Source organism: Pleuronectes platessa, chromosome 1 (genome assembly GCF_947347685.1).
Source record: "Pleuronectes platessa chromosome 1, fPlePla1.1, whole genome shotgun sequence".
Lineage (NCBI taxonomy): Eukaryota > Metazoa > Chordata > Actinopteri > Pleuronectiformes > Pleuronectidae > Pleuronectes > Pleuronectes platessa.
The window spans coordinates 21,783,046-21,809,073 of NC_070626.1; the positions used below are offsets into that span (position 1 = coordinate 21,783,046).

A 26,028-nucleotide genomic window follows, 5' to 3' on the forward strand; every position below is an offset into this window, starting at 1 on the left:
TGTCACTCTCAATCGTCCCCATACGTCCAGGCGTCCTCACCTCTACACAAACAGAAAACATTTCTTATTCAAAATCTACTTTACACAAAGAATGATCTGGATCTACGTAGAGATGCATTTGTACAGATAGATTCTTTAAAAAAGCATCAAATGATTTTTCTTTTCGATGCAAATTTACTTCCGTGTTTATCGAGGCCGACCTCGCTGCTTGATCTGTCCTGTTCTCTGCAGACGCTGCAGGCGGTCTACCCCCGGGGCTCACGTTTGATATTCGTAAAGTGTGATACACTACAGATAAGCGATGGGCAGTCCACACCTGATTCTTTTTTTTTTTTTTCATAATGAACAACAACACAGCACACGTCACTCGACTGAAAGAGGAATGCTTACAGGATGCCTGATATTTGTGGGTTTGTTCCTTTTGGATGATTTCTCTCGTGATTCATCCAGAATAACTGAGCATGTGTGGACAAGCTGGTGTGTGTGTGTGTGTGTGTGTGTGTGTGTGTGTGTTAGTGTGGGAGTGTATGTGGCTATATGCATTTAAGAGAGCACCATTTTAAGACACATTCTCTTTAGAGAAAACAGTCACCTTTAGATCACCAGAGAGTCAGCAGGTCAAAAATCGGAACCAAAAAAGTGTCTTATTTGTGCTGTGAGAGCCGTGTCTCAGTCATATGTTACGTCGGTGCTGCTCTTGCGCTTCCCGGAGGTCCCTCACGTGTTTCGGGGATTAGGTGCGTGAAGTTTGTCTTTACTTTGCTCCTTCTGTCACAACTCAGGCACACACTGAAAACACTGAAGGGGGGATGGCGATGTTGAGGGGCGGTGTAAGATGGTGATCAGACAAAAACTGTTTCAGAGTTGTACATCAAAGTTGGTAGGGTGTGGGGGTTTTCTGTGTTCCGTGGGCCATTGGCCTCACAACGCCTCAGTCCTGTCACACGGTGCCATTCTCCTGCCTCGGCTTGTGGGTCGTTGTGCGGGTGGGCGTGCTCAGGGAGGGGGCCAGGGTGCAGAGGAAGCCGGCCAGCAATGTGAGCCCGAGGCCCCCCCAGGCACAAAACATGGACCAGCCATAGCCATGGCTAATGTCCTCAGGGAGGCCATACATGTAGCGGGGGTAGCGGGACAACTCGAAGTTGATTCCTGCTACACATGTGCACAAGGAGATGATGCAGCATGTTCCTGTGTGGAGAGAAGAGACAAGCAGTGATTGTAAATGGTTCCAGTTTCGATTAGTAAACTCTTACATGTGCTGTGCATCCCCCTGCAGAAGAGGAGTCATGTTACTGCTCAACATTGATCCACTATCTCATGCAAGCCCAAAGATGCTCTCAGCTGTCGCCACATCAACACTGGAATTGAATGTAATTGGATTTTGTCTGCGTGCTTGTGTGTGGATGTGAACATGTGTGCTCTCACAGTACCTCCCATGAGAAAGAGTAGCCCAGCTACATATTGCATGAGGTCATGCTGCTGGCAGCATCCCAGCACTCCAATGACCCAGCCGAAAAGAATGATGGACACAGCCATGCCCACGAAGCCGGCCGTCATCCTTCGTAGATCTGCAAGCAGAGAGGAAAACGCTACAGTGAACTTTAGTGTAAGTGATCATGTGACACGTTCATCTAATGGACAACAAAGGTATCAGTGGTTAAGGAAGCAGAGAAGAAAATAGACATTTTTCATTGAAGACATTTAGAAATGTCACAGCAGGAACAGCACTAAATAGATGGTGGCTGATTATTTAGCTGCTTCAAATTCAGGCTACTCGTGCTGTGCATGTTCTATTGTACTGGTACATTCTCATGTCTTACTGGGACACTTCTCACTGGGTAATAAACAATATCAATAAATATCACAAATAAAAATGTCCTAAATAGCAATGTAAGAAAAGTCCAATAAATATAATGTGTATATATTCTGGAAGCACAGTGAGAAGGTATAAGACATAAATGACCTACATATGTTTTGTAAAATGTTTTTTGACAAGTGTAAAATAATAACGTGACTGGCTTTACAACAGATCACATAAAAGATCTATGAAAAATACTGTCTTTGTTTTTCCTCCGTCGGTGAACAGCATGGTAAAGCTGGAGACGCAGCATCTTTCACCCCACACCAGTCTAACACACTGAGTAAGCTTGAAAATTAATATATTTTCATTTCACTATGTCAGATGTGATACAAAAACCCAGCTAACAATAAGGAATATATCAAGAAGTAATTGACAAACTAAGAATCCGTCAATATCATTAAGAAGCTACAAGGATCAAACGGTAATATATGATAATTATTCACTTTTCTTGCTGTGACCGAGTGGACTTGTGTTTAATTATCATTGAAACAATATTTGGCTAATGATGCTGATTTATGATACTGTTTTAATGATGATGGTTTTTCCTGATTATTCTGGTCTTTGATTACCATTTAACTATGCATTCATTATACTCGTAGTATAGTGTAGCTGTATAACATGTTAGCAGTAAGGATAGAGATTTTAAGATTGGACTTTTTATAGAATAGAATAAGAATGTAGTGTTTTAGTACAACGTGTTCAAAGCCACATCATAGTAGAATCACAACGCTGTATTTCAAACAGCAGAAAACCCCAGACACATCTGCACGGAACATAAAAGAAAACCCCCAGAAGCAGTCAAATAAAAGCTCCCATACATCAAACTGCAAATCGTTACTGAAGCAATCCAAGGTCAAACACATCAAGTCAGACACACAGGCCCGTCCAAGTGTCTGAGTGAGAGATTCAAAAGATGACACCGATCTGTCCTTCCTAATGTCTTCAGATAAGACTAAAGCCAATAGCTCCCTAATAGAGATGACCTGATAAACTCTGGTCATTGGTCTAGACATGGAGGAGAGATGCTTATAATATCAATGATACTGCACGTTCAGGAGTGAGGGGCGCCTGTGCCTTCAGCCGTGATGAGGACCATCTTTCAAACAATTCAGAACGTGGCAGGTGAGCGGTGTAAGGAGGTTGACATAAGGGTCAGCGTTTGACTGTTTTATAGATGATGTGAATGAATGATCACAGCACAGAGAAATAATGGATCTGTTTTAGCAAAACCGAGACAAAAATCTATCTCTATTACAACAAGACTAATGGTTATACATGGTGTTTATAAACGAGGGTAAACCTGCTAAAAAAGGTGATTGACTCTTTTTCCCATGGCCAGTATACAAGTTTATCTTTCTGTTTTCTTTCCTCCCAGTGAGTCACGTTGGACGTCACAAACTTGCCAGAAGCAGTAAACAAAACACACAACAATAGAAAGCACCATGGAGACCAGCACCAGTAATACAGTGGTTACACCTTTATATATTTGAATTCAGTCTGTCATTCAAACTCGGTGGCGCCTGATTGATTTTAGATTGCTACTTAAATGGAGATGGATGAACTCTATTTGTTCCCAATATATTAGAAACATAAGAACTTGAACGTTCATAACGTTGCACTGGAAAAGGAGCAGCAGCACTGTCTCGACTGCAAAAATAAAGAAGTAGAAGAAGAAACAAACGCATTCACCATAACCTCATGTTTCCATCACAGCCGATTGGAGCCGATAAAAACCTGAGTCTACTGCAGAGTCTTTTGACCTCTGAGTTCTGACAGTATCCATTCCCATTGCAGACAACAGCCAGATGTTAATGAGTGTTAGTGGGTTCCTTGAGCAGTGGAAATGGGGCTAAAGTGTTTTATTTTATTTGTTTTAATCTCTAAAATAATGCGACCTCCAAGAAACATATTCAATGAAAATAAGATGGGAACCAGAGTCGTGCCTTGAGGTACACCACATTTCACAAATACTTGAAGAATTTCTGTTTGGGACTTAAAGTGAGACGTTGAGAATTATCTGATGATAGATTATGGCTTTTCTTTCCTCTCGCCTATTTTCATTGCTAAAATAGTCTGTTCATTCAATACAATAGAAGTAGAAAGCAGAGGAATAAATGTGCATGAACAAAAGATAAGAAAAAGGAATCAACAGTCATTATTAAGTTGAACAAACTCTGTGTAGACAGACGGACACTTTCAGACTTACGGAGTGCGTGCCACTCATCCTGTCGTATGGTCTTTGTGATGTTGATAGGTAGATTTCGTGGTAGGATGGACGAGGAGTAGTGATACTTGACTGATGTACATCTTTGAATTATTCCTGGAAAAGAAAGAAAAGAGTGATGGAGACAATTATAACTGGAGCACAAATATAAATACAAGCAGAGAGATATAATCAAGTAAAAATATAATTATGAACCTTCTGCCAACACGCGGGATTATAATAAAATATACACACATTTATTATACACCATCACTGATCTTTAATTAACGGAGATGGCCTTATTAACATCATGTTCCCCACCACTCCTACATTGTTATTAAAGAGGGATTAGGAAACAATATGGATTATTCCAAACGGAGGACATGACAGAACCTGAATTGTTCTCATTTAAAGTCACTCTCTATATATTTATTTGGCTGTCAGAGCAGTATTTAAAACCGTTTACATTCAGATTTAAAACGTTTAGTATATAATATATCTCTATGCTCCATATAGGAAGAATCCACCATCATACCTGGTAAGACTTAAATGTGATATTAATATGTTGCATCTCATGTTAAGGAGATGCTAACCTCATAACGATTGGTAGCTACTGGCAACCTGACAACATTTTAAACCCAAAGAATTAATGTGGGATCATTTTCTAAATTGAGCAGCTGGAAGTTTGGCATTTAAATTTGACAGACGCATGAAATGATTAATTCATGACAATCAGAATAGCTGCCATTAGACTTTCTCTTAATCAACTAATCTATTAATAGACTTATGATTGCAGCTTTATCAGGTATCAATTACATCTGATTTTGGGGAGGATTAGAGCTCATCGTTATTATGATTAATGAATAATAATGATTATAGTGTTCATCTTATCCTCATCATTCATATGGACACAGAAAGGTGTCGGTCCAAAGCCACACGATCTGTTTAATGCAGAAGCTGCTTTTTTTTCTGGCATCAGTGCTGTCACGACACTTTGATGATCAACACAGTACACCGTGACTACACAAACAACACACACCTCTACACTCGGCCACCAGCAGAGTTCACCACTTCAAGAACTTGAAAAATTAATTTCCTATAAATCCTGATCCTCGATGAGACGCACAAAACAATTCTGCAGGTTTTATCTTTGATTCTGTCTGAGCCTGAACACAGGTTTGTAAACTCCATCACTTGAGAGCTGTGTGTTTGTTGTTTTCCTAAAAGTCAGATTATAAAGAAGCAAAGTTTTGAACATTGATCTCACAATGTGTTTAAACCACAGACTGGAAATAAAGATGGACATCCAGTTTCCACTTCCTCCCACTATCCAGAAATGAAGCCAAAACCTACTGGATACAAACGCTGCCATTTTGCTCATTTGGAGCCAAAGACTGCGAATGGCCCCGTCGACACATGAGCTGGACCAATCACAAGTCAGTCTCAGCTGTCAATCACGATGTTTCAGTCCATTAATGTAGCATCAAATAACCAATTAACATAAAACTCACCATGAAGTTGAACAGTTGAACAAACATCAGAGTGAGGAGAACTACCTAAACTGACAGAAACCATGTCTGACTTTTTAGTTTGGTCCGTGTCCCATCAATGGACATGGAGGAGGCGGGATCTATGACCGACACGGCAGCCATCGAAGCGGTTTGCTTTGAATTAAGGATAGGGACAGTCTTTATTTACAGTCTATGGTTTAAACTCTGTTCCTAACTGGTGGGCATCGTCATGTCAGAGCGAACATGACTAAACTATTTGTGTGATTTGAATGACCTACAGTAAAGGAGCTACAATTAATAGGCACCTTTAATAGAAGTTAAATAGATTGTATAAGCAGAATCTAATCTGAGCAGTGAAGGAGTGGGTGGGAGGACAGATGATCATAAACAGACGTACAATTAATATCCATTATAACAGCTCTACGACAAATACAATTAACCTACCCCTGTGAGGCTCGTGATAATAATTCCTTTCCAACAGAATGTGCGTGACAGAGTCAGATGTGTTTGTAGTTCCAGTAAAACCTTATAATTAAAACAGGAGTGAATCGACACCTTCCTGAGACAATCTCAACGAGCTTCATGAAGGAAGCAGGAACTGGAGTCATCTGAGGCCAAGAGGCAGTCAGCCATACGATGATGGCACTTATACGTCATCTGTACATTGTTGCTAGGAGTGAAAGCTTGGTTTTATAACACAAGGCGAACAGACTTTGCCTATTAAAACAAATAAATATCTCCACCAAGGAGGTCATGTTTTTGTCTGCGTTTGTATTTGTTGGTCTGTCAGGATTACACAAAAACTGCAGGACGGATTACCACGGAACTAAGTGGAAGGATGTGGTTTGGGTCAGGAAAGCACCCATTACAATTTGGGACAGATCCATGGTATTGTGATTTGAGATGGGGCGTTTTTGGGGGCTTTTCCCTTGATTCATAGACTTTGATGAAAAACAATCAGACACGTTCAAGGCAGTGATATCTAACTGTGTGCAATTTGGTCAGATTCTGGATCTAGTGAATTTACATGTGGTTTCAAAAGGGGACTGTCCCTGGTCGGAGGTCTGCACTCTCCCTCTTTTAGTTTCTTATTATTTCTATATAGATAAAGTGGTGCATGCCCAGACACACAATATGGCGTATATAGCTGACAGATCATACTTTAAATAATGTGCCATTAAATATACGTATAAAGCCTCTGACAGTTCCAATCACAAAAACACTAATTTGTACCAGTCTCCTCTTTGTGTCTGGGACGTGTTGTGGAGCAGGTACGAGTGAGGCCTGAGATTCGGCTTCTTGTTGCCGTGCATTGTGTTGTCAGTGTTACATCCTGCTTTGCACTGAGCTAAAATCCCCCTGTGTGGCGTTAACCTTCACCAGATGTTGTTCAATCTTCTGCAGATGCAAAATAAGAAAAAAAAAGAAGATGGAGCTAAACCAAAACCGGCCATTATCTCAAGCAGCCAGAGAGGGACCCAGCAGCATGGAGAGCGAGAACACACACATACGTGACACATGAATTTCAGAAGAAAATCCTCCAAATCCTAACATGAATATTGAAAGCACACAGACACACGGTGATGTGAGGGGGGAGCCTGGGCCTGTGGATGCTCCTGGGTCTGGAGGTGTGAGCTCATCGCTGAGCATCACGGCCTGCAGGCTCCATACTGCCCCTGTTTACCTTTGTATATAAGGTCCTCGATCTCCAGGTCGAATCCCTCCCGGTGACACTTCCTCCACAGCCCGGAGATGGTGGAGTTGAACTGCCGGCTGCAGTGGGACTCCATGGCGGACGCTGCGGCCACAAAGTGCCGCTTCGCCCTGGTGATGACCGGCCCGCCGGCAGCAGCAGCAGCAGCATCTGGGCCGCTGCCTCTCCTCTCCAGGCTCTTTGGAGGCATCTGGAGCGGCAGGTTGCCGTTCGAGATGTAGATGTAGCCCGGGTCGTTGCGCTTGTTCGCATAGTTCTTGCACCTCTCCCGGTGCCTCCGCGCGTCCGTCTCGTACCAGAAGTCGGTGCAGATCGCCATGGCGAGCAGCCCCAGCGCGCAGAAAGCCAAGAAGAGCCCCGTGCTGGTTAATATTTTCATAGCGGCCATCTTCCCCCCGCTCGATGGAGAGCCCAAAACAGTCGCGAGAAGCTTCCTCCTCCTCCGCGGCCGTGGCGGCGCTGGTACCCCGCTCACAGCCTCGCTCAGTCCCGCACTGGGCGCATGACAGTGCGGGGCCAGGGTCGTCCGGACTGGATGCTGCGGTCTATTGTTGTGGTGCCCGGCGGATGCAATGTTGTTTCCACCATCTGTTATGGTACAGGAGGAGGAGGAGGAGGCGGAGGAGAGGGGATGGATGGATGGAGACCAGCGCTGTGAGGAGGAGTCAGTGATGTAGCTGCGCGCTCTCTCTCCTCCAGGATGCTGCGGGATGGGGGAGCAGACAGGACCGGGCTCCGCCAGGAGGGGAGTGGTCATGTGTGACGCTTGGATGGTCACCTTTAAGGCTTTTGGTAAACATGTAGAAACACAGGTGCAGTGGGGGGGAGGGAGTTCAATCACGTGCAAAATCGTTGAAAACAATGATCAATCATTTTTCTCCCTAGAAACAACCAGGGAGTTCCTGAACAGCAGCAAGACAAAGTGATGTTTATGAGTTGCACTGTTTACTTTTACTGTGAATTGTACCGGCTGTTTATCTCATGACTATTAAGTGTCACCTCAGATTTGATTTGTTTTCTAAATATCAATATTTACATGTTTGAATATAAAGTATAATTTTAAGTATTCATAAATGTGCCACGAAAGCTCAAGACTTTATAGTGATAGGTCAGGAGGAAACTTAGCAAGTTAATCTCTGCTGTACTCATCAATTTAACCTTTATTCACGAGGACGAACAAAAGCAATTCACTCTTCTGAAGGTCACCTGGTGAATGTAGGACATTAACAACAATAAGTGCTAGAATGGCAGTAAGAGTGATTGTATTAGTCCCCCTGAACCACAAAGATCTAGATTGTTATTTGGATCTGCACAAACATAAACTGGACCCTAAACATGCCTTTTTTTAATCAATATCCATTAATTATTGTTTGAAAAATCAACAAAATTATGAAAACCTATCTTCCTGGTTCCCGGATCCGCCCCCTGATCTGGATCAGCACCTTAATTGATTGGGTTTTTTAGTTTTGTGCTGAAGCGTCCATTAGCTTTTGCACAATCCTGCTAACAGACACAGAGGAAAACTTCACCTCCTTTGCAGCTGTAAACAAAACTAGACAAACATTTAAAACTATAGCTAATTGTTATAATGTCCCAACGCCACAGGTAAAAAAAAATTGAATAAATGACAAGTTAAAGTAATAAATCTCCACCTGCTCAGATCTATCAATTACAGGAAGCCATAGGGGATTCAAGCAAAGTATATTTGATGTCTGTTGATGATTCAGTTTGACATTAAAATGCAGTTGCTCAATGGGAAAGAGGAAGATCTCAAGAGAAAGATTTCAATGGAGCAAAACATTACAATGTATTTTTAAAATCTAATATTTGAATTGAATTTTAATTAGGTCCAACTCATCCTTTGTTAAGGATTTGTTTGCAATACTTAGTTCAACTTTTATTATAGTACACTATGTACTCGGTGGTAAAAATTTAATGGTATGTGGTAATTTAACATTTTGATGACATCATTTTATATGTCATCCATCTACTTATCATCTATAGCGCCTGTCCTTTCTGAGGGTGGTAGGGGAGCTGGAGCCAATCCAGGCTCATGTTGGGTGTGTGTGTGTGTGGTGGTGGTGGTGGTGGGGGGGGGGGGGGGGTACATGGTCAGATCGCCAGTGTCACGCAGGGCCGACAAATACAGACAAACAACAGGTCACACTCACATTCACACATATGGGCAATTGAATCCATCCACAAGAACATTTGAATCCAGACTCCAGGAATTCCACACTTGTCTTAAACTATGAGGTAGTGTGAACTCAGCTGAGCATCAATGAACGAATTTTCACTCCCGTGTTTGCACTGTTTCCCACTAGCGTGTGCTGAGTGCTTGTTTGTTGTCCTTCTGTGCTGGGACAGGGGACGGCTCCCACAGACAATAGGCTGCTCACCGGCTGATGACTAAGGAAGGCAACCCGCGGCGGAGTCGTTATGGCGACAGAAGCTTGCCAAACAGACTGTGTAGAAAATTGGACAAGAGTTGAACACACAGTCAATGCCCCCTTCCTTCACTCCCCCCTCCCTTCACTCCCATATGACATTTCGGGCATGGGATCTCTGCAGTGAAAAATATGCTAATGGAGGACAGGTTTCTGTGCGGTGAGGTCAACTCAACCCACTGTGCTGCCTCAGCACCTTAACACAGCTCCACCGATCAATACCACGGTTATACTAATCTCTGTAGGATCCATACAAAGCCTGCGTCCCACTTTTTCAAATTACCCTCTAGTTCGTATACATAAAAATCAACAGACTTGGTAAATAAAGATTATAGAGAAATTTACATTTTATTTATTCAGAAGTGGAAAATTTCACCAGGAGGTGAGTCAACAAATATTTGAATGATAAAACATGACGTGAATAAGCCTTTGCGGTTCATAGCTGTTGTATGTTCCATGACTGTAACAACTATAAGTCAAAACTGGATACTCTACGCAAACAGTAGCAACCTGCAACTTTATCACAATCATCGATTCAAGCAGAGCTTCGTGTGAGCATCAACCCGAGCCGGTGCAGACTGCTCTGTGTGAGGGTGATGCAACTGGAAAACTGTACTTTGGTGAAGAGCCGACAGTTATGGAACGGCCCGCCCTGACTTCTTGGCACTTCTTTTTTTGACAAGACAGATTATGGCATGGTGGTTCTGGCATAACTCTTATAAAACCCAGTTGCTTGTCTCTTTTCTTTTCAATAAATAGGCAGCAGTTACATCAGAAATCAAGGAAGCACAACAATCTGTTTAAATACTGTTTAAACTTTTTAGGGTTCAATTCTTTTAAGAAGGAGGTCCAATAACACCCGGTCTGTTGAGCAGGTATATCCGGTTAACATGTGTAAAGGTGCAAAACAATACGATTGATCGACAATAGAAAATAATTTGGTAACAGATTTCCACACAAACCCTCTGAATTCCCTTGATATTTACGTCTGGCATAGTCTGAAGTTTCCACAAAAATGTCCTTTCAGCAGATCGAGGTCGTCCGCTCTGTCATCCATCCATAAAGTGTCGTTCCTTTGTCGAAACATTTAGTTGTAGTGTAAAATTAAGGTGATATCAAAGAGGTGTAGTGTCTCAGACAAAAAGTTTCTACGCATGGCAGGTACCAGATGTGAGGGGTCTGTGGAGAACAGGATTTCTCTCTAGTGGTGAGATTAAGTCTTTGGTAAGGTATCCGTGTTCAGTCGACAATGGCAGAAAGCAGAGCCATGACCCCCACGCCACAGCCAATGAGCAGGATCTGCACGAGAGTGTGTCTGAAAAACAAAACAACAAACCATGAAGCAGTGAAGACTGCAGGACGACAAGTTGGTAAACATGGATGTAACAAATGCAGAAAATGAATCGCCCAAAAACGCCATTTTTCATTGGCTGACACAGCAAAAAAAAATGTGTCTAATTTTGAACCATCCCTTGAACTATCACATGTAAAAAAAAAAAATCTCAGAAGGAAATTGTGATATTTGTTTAAAATCACTTTATTTAACATTTGTATTCTAGATTTTACATAAATTACAATATTTGTACCATCAAGATTGTGTAAAAGATATAATATTCTATGTTCCTCAAGACAACCTGATTGTATAACGTGACAAAATGTGAATTTTCAGGTCCTGCATTGGATTCATGTAAGAAGATCCAAATTTAGTTGTTAATGATTGATGGAATTTACTTTGTACTCTAATAATACATGTTTAAGTTCTCTATACCTCACAACTTCATATTGCAGTGAAAATGAACCCAAAGTGCATACAAATTTGATCAAAGCAAAAAACGGCCAGAAGCTGCCTGTTGTTCAGAGGGTTAACAACATTAGAGCTGGAAAACATCCAACGGACCTTAAACTGGTCTCCTGCAGCAGGTCAGGCATCACGTTCACCAGGGCGATGTAGAGAAAACCCCCAGAGGTGAAAGGCAAAATCCAGGCTGTGGCATTTTCTAGAAATGGAAAAAAACACTTGTGACGGATTCTGTCAACTTCCAATTGGTCTGCCATCGTCAATATTGGGTTTGATTGTGTGTTTACTGGTCTCATCTTACCTGTGCCTTTAGGTGACTGGGTGCACAGAGCAAAGCAAGCCCCCAAGACCCCGACCAGCGCTGTGAACAGCTGCATGCGAGCAGCACTCCATCGGTCGAACCCGGCCCTCAGCAGGATGGCAAAGTCTCCCACCTGCAGACAAACACAACGGGACAACTCAACCTTCAACAACTAAATCCCATAGAGGTCCGATTCTGTCTACATCCTTTAAATCATATAAACGGGAAACTCTGAACGCAAACTTTGAACTTCTAAGTTTAGGATAAAAAATTAAAGACTGTACAATTCAACCAAGACTCGTGTAATCTCACCTCATGGGGGATTTCATGGAGCAGGATGGCAAAGGTGGTGAGACACCCAACCTGCAAGAAAAGACTCATTAACACGGCTTTGTTATAAAGAAATACTGCTTCGTCTGACTTTTAAAAAAATAATAATGATCGTCTCGACATAATTAAGTGCTATTAACTAATAAATTAAGTTCAAGCTATGTTCATCAGCCCTTCAGAATTACAAACTGTGAACTGTAATTTATTCATTTTTAAATCAACCCTGCTTTTGAACATATCATTTTCGCACAGCATTTTAATGTGGCAGAATCACATTGTGACAACTGTGCATGAGCGTAAACACAACATGCTGGTGAAACGTGTGCATGTTTGAGACATCTAGCGAACTTCCTCTCTGGCGCACTGATCCAGGGTTCATGCTGCTCGCCTTATGTCTCTCCAGCTGGACCCTCTCGTTCCCACTGATCCAAATACATACAGTAAACTGCTGAAGCGACGCAAACTCAGGTCCCTGCAGTTTGGAGTCAACCTGTTCTGAACAAGCCCAAAACACAATACGACAGGAACTGAACAAACAGAGAGAGAAAGTTTGTTGAGGAGTGTTGACGAAAGCCCCGAGTGGTCCTGTTTGAAGACAGAATGCTGCCGGAGCGGGTCAAAACTCAGACAGTGAGTCTGTATTCACGCTGCCAAACACTGCACTCATGAGGGAGGAGTCCTATGTCCACATACCCCTGATTTATTTTTGTCCTTTGCTTTCATTAATTATTACAGTGCTCCTCTGAGGTCATTGTGCAGCTCACAAGCTTTACTTTATATTCAGCCTTTTGTAGTGTCAACAATACGTTTGCATTCCCACATATTCACATTCAATGGACATTTTGTTTCATTTTTTTTTTATCTCCTGCATGGAGGCTTTGATTTCAGTCCTGTTCGTTGGTTTGTTGTTGTTTGTTTTTCAGCAGGATTACACAAAAACAATCAACCAGATTCCCATGAAACTTGGTGGAAGGATTGGACATTTCCCAAGAATATATGGATATCGACAAAGGTGCACTTTCACCTTCTTTAACATAGCTGCGTTTTTTTGAGATTTTCACAAATTTTCCAGAGAATAATTCTTGGATCTTGGGGGATCTCCTACTTAGTCTTGCTGCTTCTTACCTTTTTGCTGACCAGGAAACTTCCTGCTACGGCCAGTCCGTGAGTGAAGTTGTCGATGCAGTTGGCCAGGAGGTTCAGGTATCCACTTGTCTGTGACACACAAAACATAAAGCCATTGTAACTCACATTATTCTTCATTATTCACAACTAAAACTATGGCAGATTGTAGAATGTGATAATTTATCAGCTACAACAACACTGGCTGAATCTAACAAGTTGTTCGTCAAAACAGAAAAGTAAATACGAAGTCAGATTTCGGATTTAAAGATAGAGTTACCTTCTTCTTTGTTGTCTGAACCCATTTAAAAAATGGGGCTGTAAATGATCTGTTACTCTGAAAAAAACTGAATCTGCGTCCAGTGTAAAAAAACACATTGAGAAAGCAGCTGCTGGTGATGTGTCGTGAATTTCTGGAGCAGTATTGTTGTTGATGCTGTGATATGCTGGAGAAGTATGTCAGACGTGCCCCACCTTTCCTTTTGACCAATACGTGTTGAGACAGGCAGAAAAGATATAAAAGCGCCCATGTTGTATCTTTATACAGACGGCTGCAGCTTCTCCTCAAAACAGGGGCGGACTGTCTGTCTGATAATAATTCAGCCTGGGAATTTGACTCCCTTTCCAGGGCACATTTATCACACAAAGCACCAGACCTCTCATTTTGCAGGCCTACCCTATTGTTGATGTAACGGTTACCAGAGTAGTAAACAAGTAGGCGGCGCAGTAACTCACTGCCCCCTGCCATCTTTTCGATGACGTCATCTTTGTCAAGTGCCATAAAAATCTCCTTCTCTGTTGCCACAACCAAAACAGTAAAAATATAATATTTCCCAAAGGCTTTTGCTTTGAAATTCTACATCAGATTGTCTCGATATTGTCAGTAAGACCCTGAGGAGGTGAACTGTTCAATTAATTTTGTGTATTTTAATTAATTAATTTGTTACCTCATTAATTCATTCCTGAATTCCCAGACTGAACAAATGTGACGACCCATTTACATGAAGGTCAGTTGTATTCACTCTGACGCGCTCGTAACTTAATGCTGAGAAACAATGTGCACCGTGAAATGAGTGGGGGCTAGTATGGGGTGTCAGGAGCTGGATGCTCTATTTAAAGACAGTAAGTTGTGGTCAGTTATGAAAAACAAGATGACTCCATTTGGAGAGGCCTGAAGAAAATAAAAATGCGTCTCATTAAATGTACATTACACATCAACAGTAATTCCAGTTATTTAAATAATTTTGTCATTTTTATTAAGTAGGGGATTTTTTGGTTTGTCAGAATTACCTTTATTTTCCCTGATCTTTCCTGCAGACTCTGTTGCTTGGAGGATTTCCATGACTCAGCATGATTCCCATTTCTGAGTGATACCACTGCTTTTTCACCGAAAACTGAATTAGGCTGCGCCTGCAGAGAAAAGGGAAGAAAAACAAAGCTACAATGAACACTCTATGTGCGCCCTCTTTTTCACATTACTATCATAATCAACATTTTTATGAATAATTTGTATGTTACTACCAACCAGTATCATTTAACATCAGTAATATGCAATTGACTTGGGTGACATCTCCCCCAAGGAAACGTGTTGCCCACATTGACCATTAACACTAATCTTCATAAAAACTAATGTGAATGGAAACAATAAACAAGGATTTAATTGTTTCTCCCACTGCGTCACAGGGTTCACCCACCACAAACAGAAAAAATCCAGAGTATTTTCAGAACTTTCCACATGTGGTGTTTTAAGCAGTCATTTGTACTTCTGCTTTATTTTCATAACATTTCAAAACTTCTGAGCCTTAAATTATAACACTGCTCAACATATTTTTAATGAAATGTATAAAAGGAATCAGATTTGTCTCCGGCCGTCGCCTCCTATTTCCGAGAACAGTCAACTTCCCCGTTCCCTCATATAGAAACCACTTATGTTGCTATTTAAAATGATAGTCACATTAAATGAGAGGACGACAGCCTGCTGTCTTCTCGCCGCTGCAAGGAGATGTCTGCTCTGTGTCTCTGATTGAAGCGTGCAGAAGTAATAAAGTGTGATGAATTCCCATGGCTATCAATCACCTCCTGCAGTCACATCACTGAAAAACACTTTGTTAGGCTTGTTCAATGAGGAATTAAAAATGCTAATTTTACATTAAGCACCGCAACTTTCTACACATGATATATAAAAAAAACTGACCAATACAAACTAAATCCTAAAAAAGTTACAACCCTAGTATGTGTTGCTCAGCGTAGCCTATCCACACAGTGTGTTTAAACACTGACCCTCCCTGTCTCTGTCACACTCTGTCCCGGTCTATTGTAGCCTCTGTCTATAAAGTGAGTGCTCAGCTCTCCTGTGGACACTGAAATGGCTCAAGCAGCTGCTTCACCTGGCACTAAAAATAGACCCTAGTAGAGGAGCTGAGTCGTGGATTCAAATCTTCTCCCTCACTCGTGTTACAAAAAACAGGAGGGAGGACGAGGCTGTCCCTGCAACGCTCCAACTACCGGACAACAACACTCTACAAAGAAGCTCTGATGCTTTTTTAAAACACAATCATTCAATACTAATTGTCATGGAAATTATTGAATCTAACTGTCCTCTTATAAAATGTAATAGACCCTTCTATCCTGACATAGCTTTGATCAAAGTTCAGTTGGATTGACCTGAAAAACATCATATATAAATTCTACTAAATGTTAATCTGCCTGATATCAGGAAATGTTAGTTAGTTTGAACCTAAACGTCCTTGTGACTATTTGATGTTCTGTCCAGTGTCTATAGACTCAGATGAGGGGGGGGGGGGGCATTTAGGCCATCCTCTGAGCAATGTCTGAGCACTGGACACGTCCTGCCTGCATGATATCGAAGGATGGCACGGAACCCCTTGACCTGTGCATAAAAGCTGGCACATCCCACCCGCCATTTGTCAGATCCTTGATACCTGCAGTGGTGTTGAGGATTCTGCCATGCTTGGCCAAGTGTTTGCTTACTTAGTAACTCTGTTTGTGTTCAAATCTATTCACTGTAAATTGTTTATCTACCAATAATGAAATACTTTGATATCATTAAATTGATCACTCAGTCTGATGGTTTATTTCCTCACCAGGGAATTAAATACAAATTCCCACCACACTAATAATAAATAAAACATGAGCAGCTGTTTCCACCTACTACACATTAGACAAATATCTCAGAGTTTATGCTGTTCAATGAATGTCCTCCATGTTATTTATAGTGTTTATAGTTTGAGTCGACTTGTAAAATATGACTTATTTACTTTTACTTTTTACTTTTTTCTGAGAGCTGGATGAGAAGGTTGAAACTACTCAAATGTTTGTATGGTTAGTGTGTAGAGAGCCATTAGCTGGTTAACATATAGACTGGCATTTGGGGTCGGGGTGGGGTGTGGGGGAGTTGTACAAACAAAAACACCTTTTTTTTGAATGAGTCGTTTACTGAGAGATTTGCAAAAGACGAAGAACAGATCTGATACTCATGAAAGAACTCTGGTAAATGTCCAAAACATTGGGTCCAGACATTTTCCAGAGTTTGTCTTTCATGCAGCAGGAGATTTTCAGTGTCTAACAAGTTTACAACAACAGGAAAAATGTATGGAACATTCAGATGAGGGAAATCTAATGCTTAAGAAATAAAATGTTCTTATTTCAAGTGTTTATCTCAACCATAAGAACTAATGTTAACCATGAAAACAAGCAGTCACTAAGTATATTTACCAGTATGTCGAAATAGTCCTTTAAATTAGGGGAGAATGTGTAGCCTATATGTTGATTGCACAGTCGGTCGTTTGATGCTTCAGTCAGCAAAACACTGACACCACTGAGAGAATTATGCAAACCAAACTGGGAGGCAGTGGGTGTTATGCAAAGCAATGAAATATTTGAAAATCTTGTTCTGACAGGTCTGTGAGCTGCGATACTACTTTGGACAGCAGTGAACAGATTCTCCTTTAAACACAATATTACAGCTGGAGCACTTACAGGAGTATTCGAATTCAGGTCCGAGTCCGGAGTGGGATCCTCATGGCTGTCTCGGTCTGGAAACATCTTCTCCAGGACCAGGAACGCCAACAGACCGACGATTACCCACCAGCCCTGGGTCTTGTAGTGTTTGTGTTTATTACCTGTGGAGTAGCAGATGTTCACAAGACTGAGTGAACATATACAGCAAGTGACAAGTGAACTACAGCATTATACCAGCATTAAATGTGTGAGTGGTAGTGCTACAAACAACACTGTCTCTAATAACTAGAACCAAGTTAAAGATTATATAACCAAAACTCCTGTTTCACACTATGTTAACACATAATATAAGAAAGACATTATCCGTTCACAAATAAAGAAGAAATGTAATGCATGATTGATATTAAACAGAAAACACTCTCTTTAAATGAGCTTTATGAAATTCCGTGTTTTCTGTGAAAAGCCTTATACCTGTAGGGCAAGGCGAGGTGGCAATAATGGTATAACAGCAAACAACTATTCTGGTTTACTTCTGAGTGGGAAGAGTGGGTCGAAGAAACAACACTTCAGCTCTAAAGGTGGCAATGGCATCGGTGCAAAGGAGACCAACCTGAAGAGCCAGCGAGCGCCCACGCCTCAGGAAGGAGGTGAAGAAAAACATCACCAAGGAGACCACCAATTGCAAAGCTTAACAGCTGCTTGAGCTTCTGGCATCCAGCTGAGGAAACACAAAGGAAGAGTAAATAAACAAGGTAACAGTGTACCGGGATTAATAGAAGAAAGCTGCATTGATTTATTGTGAAGTTTCTTTTCTGCTTGAGATCACAACCACACCTAAGAATTACGGCTCTTACAGTTCCTTGAAAAAACCCAGACACATAATGATTAATAATTTCTTAACAAAACATCCTGGATTGAAACATAAGCACTAAAATGGCTTTAAACTGGGAAACTAACATACCCTGTGGTTGGTCACGTATCCCACAGACTTTGATATTGTTGACGAGTTTCCTTGGTAATGCCTAACCTCCAGTTAGGAGTGCACATGAAAGCCAGAGGCCAAAAATAAATCTAAAATGCCACGTTCTTGGGTGGGGCCACTGGAGAGGCCTCAGGCTGACCTACAGTAACTGAGCCCTGGTGGCTGAAGCTCAGAAGGTGAGAAGATCAATGAATGTACCTTATAATTAAAAAAATACTAAAAACATAGGATACCACATAAACCAGATTTCTCTCAACAGTTTAAGAGTCCATCTGTCGACTGAGTGTTAGAGCAACATACAAGAACAAACATCCTTCAAATTCAACAGCTGTGAATGAATTGGTTAAAAAAAGGAGACATAGTATTTTGTACCTGGCTTAATCAGTGCACAGCCATGTCCCTTATATTTGGACTGACTTGAGTCTCTAAGGATGGTAATGTCTGTCTGCCACCACTTTACTCCACTCAAATAAACAACAACTATTGGAGGGATTCAAATTGTTTTCACAAAAATATAGGGAATTCTGCTATGCTCTTGAATTCATATGTTTGGTGCTTAGATAAAGTTTTCTTGATAGGACAATTTAAAGTAAAGTAAATGAATGTTTTAAAGGATCTCTGGGCAGTCTGCTGTCTTTAGTGTCATTCACACTTTGAGGCAAGTCATGCTTCATTCAGAAAAACATGCAATGAAGTTCATGAAGTCCAAACTGTAAATGTTTTTGCAGGCAAATTCAACCACCCATTTAAAGTTATGCACGTCTAACATTGTGAACCATGAAGATTGGTGCAGCTGGCTCTATATCTGTCTGACAAAGACCCGGCAGTTCTATTGTTGAGCCTACTGGGTTTGTTTTCTTTGGTTCAGGGGGAGTGGAGAGCTGGGATTTACTACAGAGCCAGTAAAGAGCTGGAGTTTTTATATACAGCTGTGAGAAATGGGAGAGTTGTGGATGCCAGAGCAGACGGATCCGCCTGTGTGGAGTCCCTGTAATGCATTGCCTTTGAATCAGCATTGTGATACACTGTGTTGGGTTAATGAGGCGAGATGATTCCCTTTTATTACTTCTCTAATTAAGCTGTTTGACATTTACATCTGATTTGTGTTCACGTTGATGTCTCTGTCTTAAAAATACCCTCAATCCACGTATTTATTCATACCAAATAAAATATTTATACTAAATAAGACTAGTCCTAATATAACTCTGAGTTGCTCTTTAAAAAAAAGCACCTAGTGACAAATGTAGCAGTTTGTTTACTCGTACTTTCTATAGAAGAGCTAGTCTTGCCTGGGAGTGTGAGGCCGGGCTTTACCTCAACCAGCACGCCTCTCTATCCCTCTCATTAAAGTGACACCACTCCCGCAGACACAGTTGTGAATGAGCCTCGAACTTTGTCTGTGAGTGATAATTTTTTAAGTGACTTAAGCTGCAATCACAGCTCAGCCGTAGACTGTAACTTGTGTGTTGAGTGACAGTGTGGTTGTAAAACCTTGATGTCTGCAGTGAACAAAGTTGTAACTGCCTGGAAGGGACTTCTGGGTAACATAACTGTTTTAAGGGGACACGTCTCCGTTGCCATTTCATACTTATTCTAGTGTCTGACAACAGCAACACAAAAACCTTTACGTGGGAACTACTGTATTGGGTACAGTATTCAAATATTGTGTTTGAGCACAGAGAGTCGGAGGGAGGTAACCAGGTGACACTAGAAAGAATGCAAATAAATATTCTAATTGATGTACTAGTTTTGTTATGAAGGCTAATGCATCGGTCAGTGAGGTTTATGTTTTGGGACTTTGTTAAGATACACATGAGCTCGGTCTTTCCTTTGCAGGCTTCCTTTTACGGTGGTTGAATACGTTTGTTGTGTTAATCCAGCAAGGGCCGAGTTGACAGATACAGTAACTCTGCTCTGAGAAATATCTGAAGGTGCAAAGCCAAGTGGATTATCTGTCCCAGCTCCTCATCTGCTCACATGGACATGTTTTTCAAATATTTCACATTTGAAACAGACTGTCAGAGATATATGATGTGATTTGGCAAATCAGCACAGCTATCTAGCAAGGGTTAGTTTGTGAGGATAGAGTGTAGGGTCCATTTTATTAGGGTTTAACAACTGTAATTGGGACATTAGACATCTACAATTTGCTTGAAAGTAGATTATATCTTCAAAATGAAGCATTATTTAAAATCATCGGCTGATCAGGCCTATGGTAGAGTACTGTGCATTCAAAGTCACAGTGTATATGTTACATATCACCATCTCTTACCTTCAGTTTTGAGGGCTGCTCCGGCCTCGATGGGAATGACAAGCAGGGGGAGAATCCCACTGAGGCCTACCGCAACAGAGCCCACCAGGGACAGGAGCCAAACATGAGCCTGTTCACTGGCTATGAAGGCTGCTACCGCCTGGAGGCCTGGGAGGTCATCTGTCAAGCTGTGGCCTGGTCCCGCAGCCGTGGCGGTTGCATGAGCCATAGCGGTTTGTGCCATATTCTGTCTGCTTGACGCCCCCGTGGAGGTCAGCATCAGCAGAGTAACCGGGATCAACAGAGCAGCTACAGCCCAGTGGGGCCTCCGACAGCTTCCAGCTTCCATCCGTCCCACGGTCCGAAGAGCACTTGCAACCAGTAGAGCTGCAAGAGAAGTACACAGTCAGAAAGACAGGCCTCTCTTGAACCTTTTTAAACAAGGAATTTACATTTTTAATAAGCATTAGGTAAGTATTTCTTAAAGTCTTTCTATTAGTTTTTATACTAATAGATTAATGTACAAGTAAGATAAGAACTAAAATGTTCTAGTTTAGTTTCTAGGCTCCATTGCATTTTGGACCCCTCCAAAGGGTCACAGGTTAAATTTGAGGAGTCTGAGTCATTGCTTGAGTCATTTTCCAGAACCTTTTCAGCCGGCCCTCTACTTATATCTCCAGAAAATGTCGGTGAGCCCATGGGAGAACATGGCAGGAAAATGTCTGGAGAATTCTCAGTATGCAAGATGAGACACAGAAGAGGATGTCGACTTGGAAAGACTCAGAGATTCCAGAGCTTCTGGTGAAATGAGATAAACATTTCATTTAGTGGGGGAGTTTATTGCTTTCCAGCTGCTTTCCGACGGGCACTGAAGTCCCAATGTTTCCTAAAACTGAGGATTTCCACAAATGTCCACGTCGGATGCTTCTGACATTTTACGGAACTTTTCTCCCAGTGCCCTTGTCAAATGTCCAGAAAATGTCAGAGTGAGCCTGTGTGAGAAAATTCCCTCTGAGCAAGTGGGTGTATTGATGATCTCTCTAATATCTTGGGGATGAAAAAGACGAGCAAAACACGTAGAGGACGCAGAACAAGATGTCAACTTGGAAAGAAGATTCGAGAGCCTTTGGAGCGATTCCCAATTTCCACAGCAGGTTTCTCTCCTCCTCTGTCCTGGTCTCACCCAGCCCCCCCCCCCCCCCCCCCCTCTCTAAATTGTGTATCTTCCGGTGGCTGTGAACTTGTCTGACCCGAACAATCTCCTGCTACATTCCTCCTACGTGCACACAACACAAACTCTGGACATCTATCGGAGATCATTTATGAAAAGTGGCCACACGACACACTGCGATCTTCCTGAACAAGCCAAAAAAGGGCTGGAAATCACAGATCTAACCTTAAATCTACAATGTGGTATAATTTCTAAGCTGCTCATATCTTTTGTAAAATATCCATCTATCGGATACACTGAGTAAAAGTCACAGTATTTATTCCTGACATGTAAGTGGTAGAAATGAAAAGGAAATATTCAAGTCCTTGAGAAAATGTCTCCTTCTGGGGTAGCTGCCCATAAACTGTGAGAAGTTTGAGTAAAATATTCGACTGGTTACTGACCACTAACTTTAGCACAACTCTTGCAGCAGTTTGTTGTTGTTGTTGTTGTTTGAAGGTTTCTTTAGATCCCTGCTCCTCATCTTCCTGTGAGGCTCGGTGAGCAGTACGGAGACACTTCAGAGTTGTGATGTTAAAAATACAGAAACACGTTTAAACTCAACGGTGTGAACACGAGCACACAACGAGGTTCATCCACAAGGAGCTTTTAAAGAACACGCACCCGAACTGAACAACTCTCGGTCACAGTGAACTAAAGTTCCCAGGCTAACGTTAGCACGCGTTAGCTCGGACACATATACGCAGCGGTTTGAACACTGAAGCCTGCGCAGCTACAACCAGCATCACTTCCACTAAAGTTGGTGCTCGGGTCGAAACATGGAAGCAGCTTCCCACCGCAGCGCGAGTCTGCTGTTTCCCCCGGTGAAATACCTTGTGAATTCGGCTGTCCCCGCACCGGGGTGTCCCTGCCATCCAGGCGGGCTTGATGAGGGCAGGCGGCGGCGCTGGGCTCCTCCACACTCTGCTGCTGCTGCTGCTGAGCTCAGGACTGCGATCATCCGTCGACTGCAGCGCCCACCGCGGCTTCTCCAAACAGCCACGTCCACAGCACCATCCCGGAGGAAAACACTGGATCACAGGGGGGAGGAGGAGGAGGGGGAGGCTCTGGATCCGCCCCGACTCACACTTATGGAAGTTTCTGCCCCGAGGACTCACAAAGTGAACCCACACTCAACAAAAAGCTGGATCAGGGTCAAGAGAGGCTTCTTATTTATTGTTTTTTTCTTCGCATCTCTTTCCTCAAAAGAGAAAACATGTAGGCAATCAACACTGTGGAGTTATGAGACAACTTATTAAAGGGATAGTTCACTGAAAAGAGTGTTTGAGTCCAAAAACCACTTTTGGAGTTTCAGGGGTAAAACAGCGTTGCAGCCAAATCCAATCCAATTAAAGTAAATGGGGACTGATTCTTTAAATGTAAAAGAAAACAACAGAATAAACATAAAAAGCCTCCGTACTGCTCCTGTGGTGTCATCCAAGTGTCCAGAAGGCCCGACATTCAAATTCAAGTTGAAACAAGGTCATATACACCAAATGTTCTCTGTGATCCACGTTCATTCGTTGCTCCAGAGGAAGATAACAGGATAACATATTGGATTGTATTGGATTTGGCTGCAACACTGCTTACCTCTTACCCCCCCCCCCCCCCCCCCCCCCCCCCCCCCCGCCTCCATTGTCATAGTGGTGAGAAGTTAATAAGTGATTTTTCCGTTGAACTATCCCTGTAAAAGTTCAGTCCGACAGGGTGAGTGAGGGGGGTATTCCGCTGCAGCATGCAACTTCACCACTAGATGTCACTAAAGTCTACACACTGAACCTTTAAAGTAGTAAATGTATATATTTAATACACAGAGTTAGTATTGCTCAAGCTTCCAATCTAGTTAGTGCAATCCACATGTTTGTGGCAACAGTAATATACATTTATATAAAAAGTATGATTAACTGACCCAGGAAATGCTATCATAAGGACTTTAACCGAGACGACACTAGTGACACAAGATTCTCATCTTGTCTTTGGAAACACTGGCGCAAAAGTCTTTATGGTTTTTGATCCTTGTGTACTGTTGTGATTATATAGTATATTGTTCTCGGACAGGAGTCTGTCCCTGTCTTGTTAACTAACTAGCACATAATCCATTGGCTGTCTAGGACAGTGGAAGAGTCCTGTTCTGTCCTGGGGTCTGCAGCCATTGGTTTCACGAATTATTGAATGAAATATCTGTTATTGCTGCTTAATGTTGATTTAATTTTATTCGATTAAAAAAAAGTGATACACCTTTAATAGAATGTTTGAAATTATTTCCATGGTTTCTTTATTTAGGCTAGGTTTCTTTATGAAACAATATAACTTTTGTATGTCAATATGAATTAATAGAATAAATAATATGAATAATAAAAAAAACTTCAGCTTTCGATTATAAAAAGCATAATGCTTTTTAAAATCTGATAATATTGAGCTTGGTGTGCATAAAGCAAGGTGATTCAGATTTTTTTTTAAGCCTAAAACAAGATTAAAAAGTGACTGGTCCAGGATTATCAAATTAAGGCAGAGTTTCCTTTTTGGCCACAAAGAACACTAAAGGCTGTGTCATGTCACCTCTGTGTATGATATTACATTATTATTCCTGGTGTGGTTAGAAATCACTTCAAGGATTACAGAAAGTATAATATTCTGATATAATGTGTAAAACAGATATCAGAATAAGTCACAGAAGTGTTTTTTTACCCGAGATTTTTATGCTTTACTCTGTAACATACACAAATTGATGCTACGGCCTGTATTTTTGACAAAGCAATATTTTAATATTGTGATGTAACGATGCTCTGAACACTTCATCTCTAGTAGAACACCCAAGGTTCATCTGTAACTTCTCCTAATAAACTGCCTGACCACCAGGTGGTGTATGTGACAGGAGTGTACTGCCTGATTTACAGTGTCAAATTTGCCCTGACAACAGCTCCAACAGGTTATGTGATTATTTCATTAAAGCAAATTACATTTCATCCCCTGCCAGAGCATTATCTGCACTTTAAACTGTGTTTAGAGCACATTAATAGTCAATAACTCAGCCCTCGTTGGGACTTCTGCTCCATCCTCCTTTTGATTATACTTGGACTCAGTTGTTAAAGAGATTGAATAATATGGGTCTACATTCTCAGATATATTTACCAGCATAATAATGAATAACATCAAATGGCCTAAATGTTGAAGAAGGATGACGACCAGCTTTAACTCCTGTCAAAAACACATTGGTGGATTCAAACCGACTGTGCAATCAGGGGCTTAATTTTCTTTATATTAATACAAGATATAATAATATACTTTACATTACATTACATTTGACTGACGCTTTTGTCCAAAGTGACTTACAATTAGTACCCTCAACATTTATGAGGGGCCATTTTGAGGGGTTCAGTATCTTGCCAAGGACACTTCGGCATGCAGATGGGGTTTGAACCGGCAACCTTCTTGTTGAAGAACGACCACTCTACCCACTTATAATATAAGTATGATATAAAGTCTAAAGTATAAAGTATCTTTAGGTTCTCAGATTCGTAAAAATAGACTGACTAACTCGGACATGAATTCGTAGCAGAGTGAGATGTAACGATAACAAAGAAAAACATGATTAATATCAGTAATGAGTCATCTTCATCTGACTTGAGCAATATATAAAAAGAGGAACTTGTAAGTTTGCCAGAACAGAGGCCCATACAGCCCTTATAGCCTTATATGGGTAATTGTGTGTGTTTGTGTGTGTAGTTTGGGAATAAAGATATAAAAAAAAGTTACATTCAAATGTTATTTAACAGATTCAAACAGCAGATTACATTATATACTCTAAAGTTACTCATGTCATGTCACGTGTGTGTGTGTGTGTGTGTGTGTGTGTGTGTGTGAGCCTGTTTGTGTGCCTTGTGATTCACCTTTGTCTAATAATACCAGCAGCCCAGTCTGATAGTTGAACCTTGTGGAGTCCAGAGAAAATGAGGAATCAGGAATAAGAAGTGAGAGGAGCTGGATGTCCCCTCGCATGCATGTCGAGCCACCGTTCCATGTCATTGTGAAACACACGACGGCCACTGAAACCTCTGGTGACTATCAGCCAGGAAACCTGGGCCCTCTCTGTGGACTGTCCACCCAACGTCGTACGTGAAACACGGGAAAAAAGGGTTTGAGGGTTTTAGATACAACTCTATACTGAATTGTTTTTGAAGATGCAAAGGCCGTCCAAAGTTGCATGTTGCATGTTGAAGTGACAGCTGGTAGCTTACACTGTTTTGAGTCCTACGAGGGAGACTGCAGACGTCATCTACAATATTTTTTCCATGTTTTTATCAAATTAAATACAAA

At 41.5% G+C, this 26,028-nt stretch overlaps 2 protein-coding genes across 3 annotated transcripts; both read right to left on the reverse strand.

The window, feature by feature from the left end:
- Positions 1 to 940: 940 nt before the first annotated feature.
- tmem276b (transmembrane protein 276b) lies at positions 941 to 7,677 on the reverse strand. The gene is made up of 4 exons (XM_053421097.1): positions 7,260 to 7,677; positions 4,068 to 4,181; positions 1,431 to 1,568; positions 941 to 1,188 (listed from the first exon to the last, which is right to left on the reverse strand). The coding sequence occupies exons 1-4, from the start codon at positions 7,675 to 7,677 to the stop codon at positions 941 to 943; spliced, it is 918 nt and encodes a 305-aa protein (XP_053277072.1).
- Positions 7,678 to 10,065: 2,388 nt separating this feature from the next.
- On the reverse strand, positions 10,066 to 22,695 carry slc39a13 (solute carrier family 39 member 13). 2 transcript variants are annotated; one of them, XM_053423731.1, is made up of 10 exons: positions 22,545 to 22,695; positions 20,523 to 20,888; positions 17,879 to 17,986; positions 17,287 to 17,429; positions 14,578 to 14,697; positions 13,291 to 13,380; positions 12,148 to 12,198; positions 11,836 to 11,968; positions 11,634 to 11,733; positions 10,066 to 11,051 (listed from the first exon to the last, which is right to left on the reverse strand). In XM_053423731.1, exons 2-10 carry the CDS (start codon positions 20,848 to 20,850, stop codon positions 10,976 to 10,978), a joined length of 1,149 nt encoding a protein of 382 aa, XP_053279706.1. In that variant the 5' UTR covers positions 20,851 to 20,888; positions 22,545 to 22,695; the 3' UTR covers positions 10,066 to 10,975. The 2 variants fall into 2 exon arrangements, with proteins under 2 accessions (XP_053279706.1, XP_053279707.1); XM_053423732.1 differs by lacking the exon at positions 22,545 to 22,695 and adding an exon at positions 22,116 to 22,323.
- Positions 22,696 to 26,028: the final 3,333 nt, after the last annotated feature.